This window comes from Microchirus variegatus, assembly GCF_963457635.1.
Source record: "Microchirus variegatus genome assembly, chromosome: 4".
In the NCBI taxonomy this organism is placed as follows: domain Eukaryota; kingdom Metazoa; phylum Chordata; class Actinopteri; order Pleuronectiformes; family Soleidae; genus Microchirus; species Microchirus variegatus.
In genome coordinates this window covers 36,473,848-36,490,610 of record NC_139805.1, presented here as the reverse complement: position 1 = coordinate 36,490,610, position 16,763 = coordinate 36,473,848, and the positions used below count along the sequence as shown (strand labels likewise).

General features: G+C 38.9%; 2 protein-coding genes across 2 annotated transcripts; one reads left to right on the top strand and one right to left on the bottom strand.

Annotated features, from left to right (window-relative positions):
• On the bottom strand, window positions 1-2,126 carry cltrn (collectrin, amino acid transport regulator; the record flags this gene model as incomplete). The annotated part of the gene is made up of 6 exons (XM_083888327.1): window positions 1-124; window positions 227-421; window positions 1,491-1,607; window positions 1,697-1,782; window positions 1,897-1,955; window positions 2,060-2,126. The coding sequence occupies 6 exons, from the start codon at window positions 2,124-2,126 to the stop codon at window positions 1-3; spliced, it is 648 nt and encodes a 215-aa protein (XP_083744453.1).
• Window positions 2,127-8,104: 5,978 nt separating this feature from the next.
• On the top strand, window positions 8,105-9,103 carry LOC310926228 (serine/threonine-protein kinase pim-2-like; the record flags this gene model as incomplete). Its single annotated transcript, XM_083888326.1, has 1 exon — window positions 8,105-9,103. One exon carries the CDS (start codon window positions 8,105-8,107, stop codon window positions 9,101-9,103), a length of 999 nt encoding a protein of 332 aa, XP_083744452.1.
• Between the last annotated feature and the right edge of the window lie 7,660 nt (window positions 9,104-16,763).

Below are 16,763 nucleotides of genomic sequence, written 5' to 3'. Positions count from 1 at the left end.
TTACAACCTCTCGTCGTCGGAGAAGGACGCGTTGTAAACGCCGTCAGCCGCTCGGCCGTTTTCCATCGCCTTCGCTCGCGTCTCGTCGTCCGCGACGCCGTCGTTTGTTTTCTCGTTCTTCTTACTGGAATAAAACAAAAAAACACAAAAAAACAACAACACAAGGTTCAGTAACAACGTAAAATTTAAAAAATCGGGTTTTTAAAGAGCGTGTGCGTTTCTCTACCGTTTGTTTTTGACCACAGTGGACGCGACGTAGACGACGATCCCGGCGGCGATGACGCCCATCACCACGCCGAACACGATGAGCCACGGCGCCGGGACGGGCTCGAAGGGAGCCGCCAGCGTCGGGTCGATCCCGATAAACTCCAGCGTGTCGTCGGTGAGCAGGAAAGCGCTGTTGATCCGATTCCTGGACTTTCTAATGAAGCAAAGAAAAGGTTTACTACAGCGCCCCCCTAAGGTGAAAACAGAGGCAAAATTGAGTTCCGCCGAATTTCCCGAAACTTGGTGGAAAGATGTTATAGACCAAGACGAACGAAAAAGTCGATCGTAACCATGGCCTCAACTCAACAGGAAGTCAGCCATTTTGGAATTTTGATTGCTACAGCTGTTAGCATTAACTTGTCATCCAAACACCACAGTTACGTAGCATAATAGCACATCGTTCTTCACATAAAGTTGAAATTGTCTACATTAATATTTTTTATGTAGACAAAAGAGCTATAGTGGCTAAAATTAGCTAACAGAAACAAAAAAGGCAAGCGCAACAGCTGTTAGCATTAACTTGTCATCCAAACACCACAGCTACGTAGCATAATAGCACATCTTTGTTGAAATTATTAAAAAAAAACATTGCTTTATTTATTCTAGTAAGAGCTATAAAAAATGTATTAATTGTTTAAACTAAAATTAGCTAACAGAAACAAAAAAAAAGGCAAGCGCTACAGATGTTAACAATAATAAGTCATCCAAACAGTTATTAATTAATAGCTAAAAAAAACAAACAAACGCGCATCACTGCCCACATTACTATGGTTTGCTGCTAAAAAATGTAGCTTTACTTGTGCTAGTATGAGCTATAGTGGCAAAATTTAGCTAACAGTACAAAAGCTACAGCTGTTAGCATTAACTTGTTGTCCAAACACAGTTACGTTTGTTTTTTTCTTGATATACGGTTGAAATTATTATCTTAAATGCGCCAAAAACTTTTGCTTTACTTGTTCTAATGGGAGCTACGTGGCTAAATGAAGCTAACATTAGCACAAGGGACACATTCACATTATAACACACTCTTTTCTTTAAAAACATACCAGTAAAATCTATAATCTTAAATTAAATCACGATGCTTCGCTGCTTATCTGTCGTTGTACGATGAAACCCCGGCAGCTAATTTGGGGCTAACGTTAGCAAAATGGCCCGTTTTTTTTAGTAGAAGTAATGAAAAACTGATGATTATTTTTGTTGTTGTTTTTTTAATGCGTGATCACCTGACGGCCTCCTCCACGTCCGCTTTATCGACGAGCTGCGTCGCGTTCTGCGGCGACGTCACCACGAACCAGAAGGAAACTCTGGGCGTCTGGTGACACACGAGGATGTTCGACACTCTGGAGACAAAAAAACAAACAAACAAAGATTTATATTATTATTCTATTACACATTGATTTAATGATAATAAAAATCGACGTTTACGCACTCGAACGTCTGCCCGCTGAGGCGAGTCCTCATGGCGAAGGCCAGAGTCGATCGGAAAAAGAACATTTCGTCTTCGTTCCAGACGTACTGCAAGAGAGCGGACGCTGCACCGGTTAATTTATCACCACATTAACCTCCTCACACACACACACACACAAGTAAAACCATTAAAAATGCACATTCGTGTACAAATGTACGTACGGCGTCGTCTCCCAGCGCCGTTTGGAGGCTGATTCGAACTTTATAGCCGTCTGAAGCGTCTGCGAGGAGGATTACAAAGTGCATTCCAGGCTTTTTATTCTGACCTTTTATTCTGTGTGTTTGAAATCTAACATAAACAGTAGCAGTGACAGAAGGTTCTTACCTTGTTTGCAGAGTTGGTTTGCCAACGCCGAGGAAAAACAAAACAGGAAAAAGAGCTTTGCTAACATTTTTGCAGTTTGCAAAAGGATAAAAAATGTAAAAATTTCGGTCGGTCGGCTGAGGAAACGTCACTGCTGGATCGTGTCAGGGTTTAATGGTTAAGCAGCAGAAGGACACACCTGAGACAACCTGTGCTCGCTATTAAAACAGAGGAGGAGGGGGGGGAGAAAAAAAAAGGAAAAGGAAAGAATAAAAGCTCACGTCGCCTCACACCATGGAGACTGTGAAGTGTTTGGAGCTGTTTGCTCAAGGGAAACTGTGTCCGGTCACCGTGACCTGCTGCAACAGCTCAGTATTCACGGTTTTGTACCATATCTGACTCCAATATCTGACCATAGTCTGATCAGATCTGCAGGCTGCGTCGGATTAATCCACTAAATCTGCATTCTTTCAAGAGCAAAATCCCGATTTTTGGCAAAAACAGTCGCACTCTAATTAGTCTAATAATGAGCTCATTGTATTTTGCTCTGAAATGTACGGAAGGCAAACACCGCCAGAACTACAACATTCAAATTCCTCACAGGAAGTGAAAATTATGCTGGGTTTACGAGATAAAATATAATAAAAATGAGATTTTAAAAAAGTAATTATTTTGAGGTATTTTGCCCTGAATTGTATGGAAGGCAAACAGCGCCAGAACTACAACATTCAAATTTCTCATAAAAATGGCAAATTATGGGAGATAAAATATAATAAAAGTGAGATTTTAAAAAAGTATTTATTTTGAGGTATTTTGCTCTGAAGAGTATGGAAGGCAAACACCGCCAGAACTACAACATTCAAATTCCTCATAGAAAGTGTAAATTATGGGGGGTTTATGAGATAAAATTTAATAAATGTGAGATAAAAATATATTATTTTGAGGTATTTTGCCCTGAATTGTATGGAAGGCAAACAGCGCCAGAACTACAACATTCAAATTTCTCATAAAAATGGCAAATTATGGGAGATAAAATATAATAAAAGTGAGATTTTAAAAAAGTATTTATTTTGAGGTATTTTGCTCTGAAGAGTATGGAAGGCAAACACCGCCAGAACTACAACATTCAAATTCCTCATAGAAAGTGTAAATTATGGGGGGTTTATGAGATAAAATTTAATAAATGTGAGATAAAAATATATTATTTTGAGGTATTTTGCTCTGAACTGTATGGAAGGCAAACACCGCTGGAACTACAACATTCAAATTCCTCACAGAAGGTGCAAATTATGGGAGATAAAATTTAATAAATGTGAGATTAAAGAAGTATTTATTTTGAGGTATTTTGCTCTGAAGTGTATGGAAGGCAAACAGCGCCAGAACTACAACATTCAAATTCCTCATAGAAAGTGCAAATTATGGGAGATAAAATGTAATAAATGTGAGATTAAAAAAGTATTTATTATGAGGTATTTTGCTCTGAAGTGTATGGAGGGCAAACACCGCCAGAACTACAACATTCAAATTCCTCATAGAAAATCAAGTTTCAAGGTTTCAAGGTTTTTATTTGCCATTTATGCTTAAACAGACAGTCCAGGCACATTGAAAATATTATGCGGGTTCTACGAGTCAGTTTTTTTTTTACCAAAAGGAACACACATTTATATATAAATAAATATATAGCTCAAAACTAAACACAGTATATGTTTTTTTTGTAAATGTAAAAGCAGATGTAGAAAATGTAAAAACAAGTAAAAATATACAAATATACAGCACCTTTATATACGTATATATGTATATATATACATATACATCTACGCATACACATACACATATATATATGTATTTTGCAGTATTGCTCTGGGAGGTATTGCACATTTATCAGGGGGAGGAAGTGAAATTGCAAAGTGTAAATTATGGGAGATAAAATGTAATAAATGTGAGATAAAAAGTCTTTATTTTTAGATATTTTGCTGTATGGAAAAATAGTGTGTGGAAAAATAGTGTATGGAAGGCAAACACCGCCAGAACTACAACATTCAAATTCCTCACAGAAAGTGCAAATTATGGGAGATGCAAAATTTGCGTCATAAGTGTGAGATAAAGAGTCAACTTTACACGAAAAGTCTCCAATTATGAGATAAAAAAAAGTAATTTCTGAGATGATGTAGATAAAAGGTTTCAGTTTTGGAATAAAAAGTAAAAAAATTGTTGATGATAATAATGAGTTAAAATAAGTCAAAGGTCACTGTGAGATAAAGAGTAGAATTCATTAGATAGATATATGGTTGAACTATTTAATTTGTTTTAGATATAAATTCATAATTACAAGATAAATTGTCTTTATTTTAAGTATTTAAGTATGTAAAAAATTAAGTATAAAAAAAAATCTATTTTCTATTATCGATTTTTAAATAAATGGTCATTTATGGGTTTAAAAAAAGAAGCTTAATTATATTAAAATTGTGAGATTAGAGTAATTTTTTATGCAATAAAAAGTCAAAAATTAGAAAGTAAAAGGTTGGCGTTGTGAGTTAATGGACACAATCAGGACATGATTGTGAAATAAAAAGATTTAATTATGACATATGGTGACATCATATGACATTTTTAATTCTGAATTAAAAGATAGAAAGTCATAATAATGACATTAAATCAATGCAAATACAATGAGCACAAACTGCTGATTTTCTGAATTAATGACATCATTTTTGCTCATTTTCTTTCCCCGGCTCAGTTTTTGTGACTTCACGACAAAATGTTGTGGTTATTTGTCAAACGGGTTAGCGTTAGCGTTAGCGTCAGCTGACGAAATGAGGTCATTAGTTAACAATTTAAACTATTACATGAATTTGGATTAAAACCGTATTTTTGTGACTTCCTCTCAGGAACAGTAACATTCACTCACTCACTCTGGATGATAGTGCCGCGCTGTGCTCTATATTTGAGGTTAATCATCCATTCTGTGAATGTTCAGTTTGGTGAATTATTCATTCAGATGAATGTCGAGGGGGGCGGAGCCTCACACACACACACACACACACACACACACACACATGAAACTACCACACTGAGGTTTTTTACGAGGTTTTTAAACTTTATCGCTCCTTCCAAAGTCTTTTCGTAAGAACACTAACTTTTATAATGTTGTATAAAAACGGGCGCGTCCTCGCCGTAAAAACTCTCTCTCGTGTCACTTTGTCGCTATTTTATTTGGAGGATTTTCTTTCTGTCAAGAATCGATCCTCGAAAAGACTTCTGTTGACCACACGGTGGCAGTAGAGACGCCGTAGTTTATGGCAGTGACCAATAATAAAACCATCGTTCGCTTCAATCCAACACAACAAAACAATAAAAAAACACTTATTTTAAAAATGTGAAATAAGAGGGTAAAGTTCACATTCTTTGGATTTATTATGTTTTTATTGATCTAAAATGGAGAAGCCATTGTTTTGGAGCTGAAGTCAAATAAAGTTTGAAGAGTTGCTCAATTTTTTTTTTTTACATTTCACATTGATGTTATTGTTTCCTGCAAACAGGCAAAAAAAAATAACGCTTTAACACTTTAATTAGTATTCATTATATCAAATTAGTCATTAAGATACCTGAAGTGTATGGAAGGCCAACACCGCCACCTCTTAAACATTCAAATTCTCATAGAAAGTGAAAATAATGGGATAAAAATTTCAAATTTATGAGATAATATGGAATAAATGTATAATAAATAATAAATAATAAATATCCCTTTATATATATATATATATATATATATATACTGTGAGATAAAGAGTAGAATTCATTAGATAGATATACGGTTGTATAATGTAATTTTTTTTAAAGTATATAAATTAATAATGACAAGATAAAATGTTGTTCTTTAACCAAGAAGTCAAGGTTATGAGTGAAAGTCAAAATTGTTATAGAATCTAATAATTTTAATTTTTTAATTATTGCAGTTTAACACAATTATCGTGTTTCCTTCCTACAGAATTTAAGTAAGAATTTATAATTTAATAAATAAACAAACAAAGTGGACGGAACACCATAAGGTTCTATGATGTATGCTAATAATAACATTCGGGATAAAATCCTCTCGCTGAAATGCTGGCTTTTCCTTCTGGTTGTGTTCAATTACTGCTGCTAGCTAAGATGGTTTGTCAAGCTTATGTGCTAAACCACAGCGCTGTTGAGCTAAACTAGCTTATAGTTCGCAGTTTAAAGCAGACAACGCATGTTAGCCGAGATGATAATGTCTCTATATTTATAATATTTATAATATTTGCTTTAGAAAACCCTAGCAATGTGTGCTAATAACATTAGCGGTCAACATCAACTAGCTTAAATGCTAACAAGTGGCATTTCAACTGGCATTTGACAAAGCTAAATGTTTGTGTGTTGTTTGTGAAGCTAATGTGCTAAATCTGTGCACTTCTCCACGGTAAATTAGCTTCTAGCTCGCAGATAACATCTGTTAGCTGAGATTATCTGAAAACTAAACCTAAAAGACCTCGGTATTTTGAATTTGAATGTAGTAACGGTTTTCGGCCACATTCTTACACATGGCGCCTTTAATATTTAAGACCACCTTTAACTTTAAGTATTTTAACTTGTAAACAGCTTTAAGGCTTACATGCCGGCACTACCTCTGAACTTGACCAAGTGTAATACATGAAAGGAAACGCTGCCCCCCACAGGTCAATGTTCTTATTACATCTTCAGTCGTCCTTTTCGACAAAAAACCTTCTCATTTTTCTGTGCATAGAAGAAAATGTCGTCAGTCTTAATAAAGATGTACTATCTCAAAAGTATGATTTAGCATAATTATGAGATGCTAAGTCATGATTATGAGATATTATCCCATTATTTTGAGATGCTAAGCCAACTAATCAGATTCTATCTCATAATAAATTATGGCATGCTAAGTCATAGATGCTAAGACATCATTCTTATTCGATGCTAAGTCGTGGTTATGTGATGTGATGTAATTATGAGACGCTATGTGATAGATGCTGAATCATGATTATGAGATGCTAAGTCATGATTATGAGATGCTAAGAAGTCATAATTATGAGATGCTAAGCAATAGATGCTAAGTCATGATTATGAGATGCTAAGAAGTCATGATTATGAGATGCTAAGCAATAGATGCTAAGTCATGATTATGAGATGCGAAGTAGCCATAATTATGAGATGCTAAGTAGCCATAATTATGAGATGCTAAGCCATAGATGCTAAGTCATGATTGTGAGATGCTAAACCATAGATGCTAAGTCATGATTATAAGATTCTAAGTCATGATTACGAGATGCTAAGCCATAGATGCTAAGTCATGATTGTGAGATGCTAAACCATAGATGCTAAGTCATGATTATAAGATTCTAAGTCATGATTACGAGATGCTAAGCCATAGATGCTAAGTCATGATTATGAGATGCTAAGTCATGATTATGAGATGCTAAGTCATGATTATAAGATGCTAAGCCATAGATGCTAAGTCATACTTGTGAGATGCTAAGTCATGATTATGAGATGCTAAGCCATATATGCTAAGTCATACTTGTGAGATGCTAAGTCATGATTATGAGACGCTAAGCCATGGATGCTAAGTCATGATTATGAGATGCTATGCCATGATTATGAAATGCTAAGTTGTCATAATTATGAGATGCTAAGCCATAGATGCTAAGTCATGATTATGAAATGCTAAGTAGTCATAATTATGAGACGTCAAGCCATATATGCTAAGTCATACTTGTGAGATGCTAAGTCATGATTATGAGATGCTATGTCATGATTATGAAATGCTAAGTAGTCATAATTATGAGACGCTAAGCCATAGATGCTAAGCCATAGATACTATACTTGTGAGATGCTAAGTCATGATTATGAGATGCAGATGAATTCAAAGCCACGTCACATGACATCAAAGTCAAAAAGTCATCAAAACTGTTGCCAAAGATGGAAATAAAAGACATTAAAGGATCAAAGGACGACACAGTCTGTGATTTACATATAAGACAACGCTGTGTGTTCCGCCAGACACAAGATCTTCAAGTCACAAACACGATGAAGATCTCCACAAACCAGGAGACGACAGAGGCGAACGTCGCAAAGACCGAAGCTGCTGAAGTTCTGCCAGGAGCTCTGGAACCCGGCTGGATCGGAACCTCCATCTTCAGCAGAACCAGCTACGTGGACTTTGTGACCAAATACAAGTCGTTCTACATGCTCGGACGCGGAGGTTTCGGCTGCGTCTACGCCGGCAGGAGGCTCTCCGACAAACTGCCGGTGGCGATCAAGCGCATCCCGGAGTTGTGCGCGAAGATGCGCTCGGTGGTTCTAAGCGGAACGAGGTACCGGATCCCCCTGGAGGCGCTCATGATGATGAGAGCCGGCGGGCGCCCGTCGCTGTTGGGTCAGTCCGCCGCCGTGTCCATACTGAACTGGTACAACCTGGAGCACGAGGTGGTTCTGGTCATGGAGCGGCCGCTCGCCGCCGTGGACCTGCTCCAGTACCTGAAGAGCAACGGCCCGATGAGCGAGGTCGCGGCCAAGGCCGTCGTGAAGCAGCTGGTGGACGCGGCCGTCCACATGCAGGCGGCGCGGGTCTTCCACCGCGACATCAAGGCGGAGAACGTGCTCGTCGAGCGGCGCGGCGACGGCCTCCGCGTGAGGGTCATCGACTTCGGGTGCGCCCGCCACGCCGCCGACCCGAACTCCTCTTACAGCGGCTTCTCCGGCACCCCCACGTACGCTCCGCCCGAGTTCTACAGCGCCGGGTCGTACAAGGCCGGACCGACCACCGTCTGGCAGCTGGGGGCGCTGCTCTGCGACGCGCTGGACGGCGCCTCCAGCTTCAGCACAGAGGCTTTCGTCCGCGACGGTATGGCGATCGGCGGCCACCTGTCGGGACCCTGCCAGGACTTCCTGAGGACGTGTTTGACTCTGGAGCCAAAGGATCGAGCGACTCTGGAGCAATTGAAGCTTCACCCGTGGCTCGCCGACGCAGCCTCGACCGCCGCGATCCCACCTCCGCGCCGCTGCAGCGTCTGCAACCCTCTCTGACCTGTTACCGTGTCAATAAATTGTATTTTATGTCCAAAACAACAACAATATTTTGGTAAAATTGATTTTAACCATCTCATGATTTATGAGTATCTTAACATCTAAAGATCAAGACTTAGCATCATCTCGTAAATGGCTTAGCATCTCATAATTATGACTACTTAGCATTTCATAATCATGACTTAGCATCTCATAATCATGACTTAGCATCTATGGCTTAGCATCTCACAAGTATGACTTAGCATCTCATAATTATGACTACTTAGCATTTCATAATCATGACTTAGCATCTGACAAGTGTAATTTAGCATCTCATAATCATGACTACTTAGCATTTCATAATCATGACTTAGCATCTCATAATCATGACTTAGCATCTATGGCTTAGCATCTCATAATCATGACAGCATCTATGGCTTAGCATCTCACAAGTATGACTGAGCATCTATGGCTTAGCATCTCATAATTATGACAACTTAGCATCTCACAAGTATGACTTAGCATCTATGGCTTAGCATCTCATAATCATGACTTAGCATCTATGGCTTAGCATCTCATAATCATGACTTAGCATCTATGGCTTAGCATCTCACAAGTATGACTGAGCATCTATGGCTAAGCATCTCATAATTATGACAATTTAGCATCTCACAAGTATGACTTAGCATCTATGGCTTAGCATCTCATAATCATGACTTAGCATCTATGGCTTAGCGTGTCATAATTATGACTGCTTAGCATCTCACAAGTATGACTTAGCAACTATGGCTTAGCATCTCATAATCATGACTTAGCAACTATGGCTTAGCGTCTCATAATCATGACTTAGCATCTCACAAGTATGACTTAGCATGAATGGCTTAGCATCTCATAATTATGACTACTTAGCATCTCACAAGTATGACTTAGCATCTATGGCTTAGCATCTCATAATCATGACTTAGCATCTATGGCTTAGCATCTCATAATTATGACTACTTAGCATCTCACAAGTATGACTTAGCATCTATGGCTTAGCATCTCATAATTATGACTACTTAGCATCTCACAAGTATGACTTAGCATCTATGGCTGAGCGTCTCATAATCATGACTTAGCATCTCACAAGTATGACTAAGCATATATGGCTTAGCATCTCATAATTATGACTACTTAGCATTTCATAATCATGGCTTAGCATATCATAATTATGACTACTTAGCATCTCACAAGTATGACTTAGCATCTATGGCTTAGCATCTCATAATCATGACTTAGCATCTATGGCTTAGCGTCTCATAATTATGACTACTTAGCATCTCACAAGTATGACTTAGCATCTATGGCTTAGCGTCGCATAATCATGAATTAGCATCTCACAAGTATGACTTAGCATAAATGGCTTAGCATCTCACAATCACGACTTAGCATCTATGGCTTAGCATCTCATAATCATGACTTAGCATCTATGGCTTAGCATCTCATAATAATGACTACTTAGTATTTCATAATCATGACTTAGCATATATGGCTTAGCGTCTCACAAGTACGACTCAGCATAAATGGCTTAGCATCTCATAATTATGACTACTTAGCATTTCATAATCATGACTTAGCATCTCATAATCATGACTTAGCATCTATGGCTTAGCATCTCATAATCATGGCTTAGCATCTATGGCTTAGCATCTCACAAGTATGACTGAGCATCTATGGCTTAGCATTTCATAATCATGACTTAGCATCTCATAATCATGACTTAGCATCTATGGCTTAGCATCTCATAATCATGACTTAGCATCTCACAAGTATGACTTAGCATCTATGGCTTAGCCGCTCATAATTATGACAACTTAGCATTTCATAATCATGACTTAGCATCTCAACTCAACTTTATTTATAGAGTGCTTTAGGCAGCTTAAGCTGGTACAAAGTGCTTAACAATACAATAAATAAAACATGGCACATAAAACATAGGAGACAAAATAAAAACAATAAAACACATAATCATGACTTAGCATCTATGGCTTAGTGTCTCATAATCATGACTTAGCATCTCACAAGTATGACTTAGCATAAATGGCTTAGCATCTCATAATTATGACTACTTAGCATTTCATAATCATGACTTAGCATCTATGGCTTAGCGTCTCATAATCATGACTTAGCATCTCACAAGTATGACTTAGCATCTATGGCTTAGCATTTCATAATTATGGCTACTTAGCATCTCATAATCATGACTTAGCATCTATGGCTTAGTGTCTCATAATCATGACTTAGCATCTCACAAGTATGACTTAGCATAAATGGCTTAGCAACTCATAATTATGACTTCTTAGCATCTCATAATCATGACAGCATCTATGACTCAGCATCTATCACATAGCGTCTCATAATTATGAGACATCACATAACCATGACGTAGCATCTTATAAGAATGTCTTAGCATCTATGACTTATCATGCCATGATTTATTATGAGATAGAATCTCATTAGTTTGACTTAGCATCTCACAATAATGGCATAATATCTCATAATCTTGACTTTGCATGTGATAACTATGAAGTAGTGTCTCATTATGACGACTTAGCATCTCATAATTATGCTAAATCATACTTTTGAGATATTATTATCTTTATTAGGACTCAGCATCTCATAAGTAGACCTTAACGTCTGATAATAATGACTTCTCATAATTATGGAAAAAATATATTTACTGTTGAGGACTGATAAACATGGACGTTGGTAGGGGGCGATCATGGGGTTACAGCACCATCTTCTGGACAAAACCAGGCACTACACGTAGGGTTTTTCTGAGGCCTGGACACAGAATGAAGCATGAATATGAAAATTCAGAGGGTGTTGAATCATTCGATTATAAAATACATATTGTGCTCGAGTTAGCTGTTTATGGTTAAAAATGTAGCTGTTTGACTTGTGTGTACTTGTGTGTACTTGTACATGCATATTTTGGACTTAGAAAGACAGGAAGTGAGGACATTTTTGATGGACCTGGCTGTTTTTTCGGGGGATTTAAGGTGAGGGGTTATGTCGACCAGTGTCCTCATTACGAGTGTTGAACAAGAACGTGTGTGTGTTTCAGGTATCACTCATGTTGTGGGGACCTAAATCTGTTTACACACTCACAGTGTGGGGACCTGTCCTCCTTATGGGGACAAAAATCAAGTCCCTCCCCCCTATAATTCTCCAGGAAATGATACATTTTTAGGTAAACATGACGTCATGCGAGTATTTTTCCGGTCTGTTGTCATGGAAACGCGTGAAAATGACCAGATGTGAAACGCGCGACATGCATCCATGACGTCTGACGGGAAACAAGATGGGCGTGACGTAGCGTTTACGTGACGTAGCGTTTACGTGACGTGGCGTTTACGTGACGTGGCGTTTACGTGACGTAGCGTTTACGTGACGTAGCGTTTACGTGACGTAGCGATTGTTAACACGAGTCTCTAAAGTAACGCTAAACGTTAAAAATGGAGGCACCATTGTAGGCTAACGCTAAAGGAGCTAATGGAGCTAACGGAGCTAACCGGTATACGGTGCCTGGACTCCGGCGTCGCGGCACGTAAACATGACGTTACGCGCGTCTTTTTTGCGGTCTGTCGTCATGGAAACGTGGCATGCGTTAACGTGCGTTAGCGGCGTTTATACACAGGCGCAATGGTTATTTGTTAGCGCTGCTCTTTTTCGTTTAATAAACAGACCGCTCCAGTTCCACTGTAGGCTAACGCTAAAGGAGCTAATGGAGCTAACGGAGCTAACCGGTATACGGTGCCTGGACTCCGGCGGAGCGCCACGTGAACATGACGTCACGCGTGTTTTTTTTACGGTCTGTCGTCATGGAAACGCGGCATGCGTTAACGTGCGTTAGCGGAGTTCATACACAGGCATGATGGTTATTTGTTAGCGCTGCTCTTTTTCAGACAGACCGCTCCAGTTCCACTGTAGGCTAATGGAGCTAACGTAGCTAACCGGTAAACGGTGCCTGGACTCCGGCATCGCGGCACTAAACATGACGTCACGCGCGTCTTTTTACGGTCTGTTGTCATGGAAACGCGGCATGCGTTAACGTGTGTTGGCGGAGTTTATACACAGGCGCGATGGTTATTTGTTAGCGCTGCTCTTTTTCAGACAGACCGCTCCAGTTCCACTGTAGGCTAACGCTAACGGCGCTAAAGGAGCTAATGGAGCTAACGGAGCTAACCGGTATACGGTGCCTGGACTCCGGCGTCGCGGCACGTGAACATGACGTCACGCGCGTCGTTTTTTTGCGGTCTGTCGTCACGGAAACACGTTAGCGTGCGCCAACCTAGCGCTAGTGGGTTTTTTTAGGGTTAAGACCTGGTTTTCTTTAGGTTAAGGACGGGTTCTTTGAGGAAGGACGCAAGACAATTCTCTGTGATAAAAGAATGTGTGTGTGTGTGTGCGGGTGTGTGTGCGTGTGTGTGTGTGTGTGTGTGTGTGTGTGTGTGTGTGTGTGTGTGTGCGTGTGTGTGTGTGTGTTGCCACAGCAGCAGCATGAAGATGTCTTCTTTCTGATGCTGAGGCAATTACACGCCTCACTGCTTCAGTTATGAGTCATAGAGCAATTGACTGCCGCTCCTGCCGCTCCTGCCGCCTCTGCCGCTCCTGCCGCTGCAGCGATCTGCCGCGTGATAGGGCGGAACAGGAGGAAAATAAATAAAGAAATACATCGAGGGGGGGGGGGGGGGGGGTTGGTGAGAAGCTGTAGATTTACAGAGCTTATTTTAGGAGGAGGAGGAGGAGGAGGAGGTGACAGCAGGCGGCAGACGCCTGTGCAAACATCGCGCTCTGCGTAAAGACGTGCGTAAAAGAAGACGCTGCTGGCGGAGCGCAGACGTTTCCCAGGCGATTTTCACCTCGTTTCTGTGCAGCAGCAGCAGCAGCAGCAGCAGCAGCAGCAGCAGCAGCAGCAGCTGATCCGGATCAACCGAACCGACACCGAAAAGAAACCGTGCGCTCGGCGGCGGCAGCGGAGACGCGTCATTGTCGCCTCTGAGGAAACATTTGAGGATTTATTCGTTATTTTTTAGGAAAGAGAGAGAGACAGAGAGAGAGAGAGAGCATCAGAACCAGCAGAGGTAAGACATGACACACACACACACACACACACATACACGATGTTCGGTTCGTTTGGACCCAGAACCGTCGATCACACCTGAGCCTTTAATCTGCTGCTGCTGCACCAACACCTATGTTCTATATGAAGAGTGTGTGTGTGTGTGTGTGTGTGTGTGTATGTTCTGTGTGTGTGCGTGTGTGTGTCGCCTTTCCTGCTTAAAATAAACACACACACACACACACACATGTTTACACAGCTGTTTTTTCTCAGCCATTGCCTCCCATTCATTTGGACTAAAAAAGCCTTAACCATAACCATAACCAGGTCATGTCTAACCCTAACCTCAACTATAACTAACCCACAATATGCTAATTTCATTTAATCTAAATTTAACAATTTCCTAAAAAAAATAAAATAAAATAAAAAAAATGTTTTGACTCATTAGGACCAGGTTTTGGTCTCCATGAGGACTACTGGTCCTGAATAGGTAACAAATACAAGAAAACACACACACACCAAACCCCATAGAGAAAATTGACGATTTTTTACAAGAATTAAACATCACAGCACACAGGAGTTGTTGATCCACTGCTGCCTCCATCGCTAAGTTCAAATGTCTTATTTTGTAAAATTCGGCTTTAAAAAAACCTTTGTTTAGATTGACCGCAGTGACACAAAGTGACCACACGAGGCAGCAGCAGCAGACCAGCAGCTCCTGTGTCCACCGTGAGCTAAAATCGCTGATTCTCTCTATGGGGTTTGGCGCAAGAGAGTGAGTGAGTTTACAAACTCCAAAGGCCATAGAGAAAATCAGTGATTTTAGCTCACGGTGGACACAGGAGCTGCTGGTCGACTGCTGCCTCGTGTGGTCACTTTGTGTCACTGCGGTAAATCTGAACGAAGGTTTTTTTTAAAGCCGAATTGACAACTTAGTGATGGAGGCAGCAGTGGATCAACAACTCCTAATGTGCTATGATGTTAAAATCTTGTAAAAAATCACTGATTTTCTCTATGGGCTTTGGTGCAGGGAGAGTGAGTGATTTATAAACTTCAGTTTCCTGTGAGATAAACATCAAAAAACTTAAAAAAAAACATGAACTATCCCTTTTAATGGCCCCTCTGTGATGTCATGTGACCTCCCGTGACCTCAGACTGTGTAGTGACATTTGCACAGTCACACACACACACACACACACACACACACACACACACACACACACACACACACACACACGACCTCAGACATGTTTTTCGGACGAGCTTCCACTCACACATTCAGCCGTTCATCAGGATCCTCAGACTATGACTCAGCATCCATTCATTCATTCACTCACTCATTCACAACGACCTCTGCCTCTCCGCAAGGTCACACACACACACACACACACACACACACACACACACACACACACACACACACACACACACACTGACTCGTTCGTTTCACTGAACAGGTGAAAGTCAAGTGAAGTGGAACAGGAAACGTTTCTTTGTGTGTGTGTGTGTGTGTGTGTGTGTGTGTGTGTGTGTGTGTGTGTGTGTGTGTGTGTGTGTGTGTGTGTGTGTGTGTGTGTGTGTGCTGAGTCTCACATTTTCGCTGACTCATGTTTTCGCTCCTGCTCAGTCAGGTAAACGCTGAGGCAAACAGACGTGCACAGAAAATTCAAACATTTTCAATGGTCAATTATATATTTATATATTTATATATTTATATATTTATATATTTATATATTATATCTTATTTTTGTTAGCGTCTGCTGTGCGATCGAGTGATTACGTGTATGTTCTGCTGCCAGGACGCATTAAAAAAGGCTTATAATTTACATAAAAATAAACTATAAAAATTGCTAGTATTGCAAGTATTTATTAAAATGTACATAAAACAACTTGAAATATATGTTAAAATAAACATAAAAACTATTATATATATATATATATGGAAATACATAAAAAGTACTTCATATATATATATATAAATATCCATAAAGACCTCTTAATATATATATATATACATACATACATACATACATATAAATAAACTCTACTTAACATAAAAACTATTTATGTTAAAATATACATATACATTATACAAACACCGACTTATACATATAAATATACAAAGAAAACTACTTAATATATAAATATAAATAAAACTACTTTATATATACATACATATGCATATAACTACTTTATATATATAAATATATCTATATATATAAATGTCTTAATATATATACATATAAATATACATAAAACTACTTAATATATAGCTATAAATATATATATAAACTACTTAATATGTATATATATACATAAAACTACTTAATATATATACACATAAATATAAATAATACAACTTTATACATAAATATACATAAAAATACTTAATATATATATACATAAAAACTACTTATGCTAAAATATACACATATATACATAAAAACTACTATATATATACATAAAACTACTTAATATATATACACATAATTATAAATAATACAACTTTATACATAAATATACATAAAAATACTTAATATATATATAAATATACATTAAAAACTACTTATGCTAAAA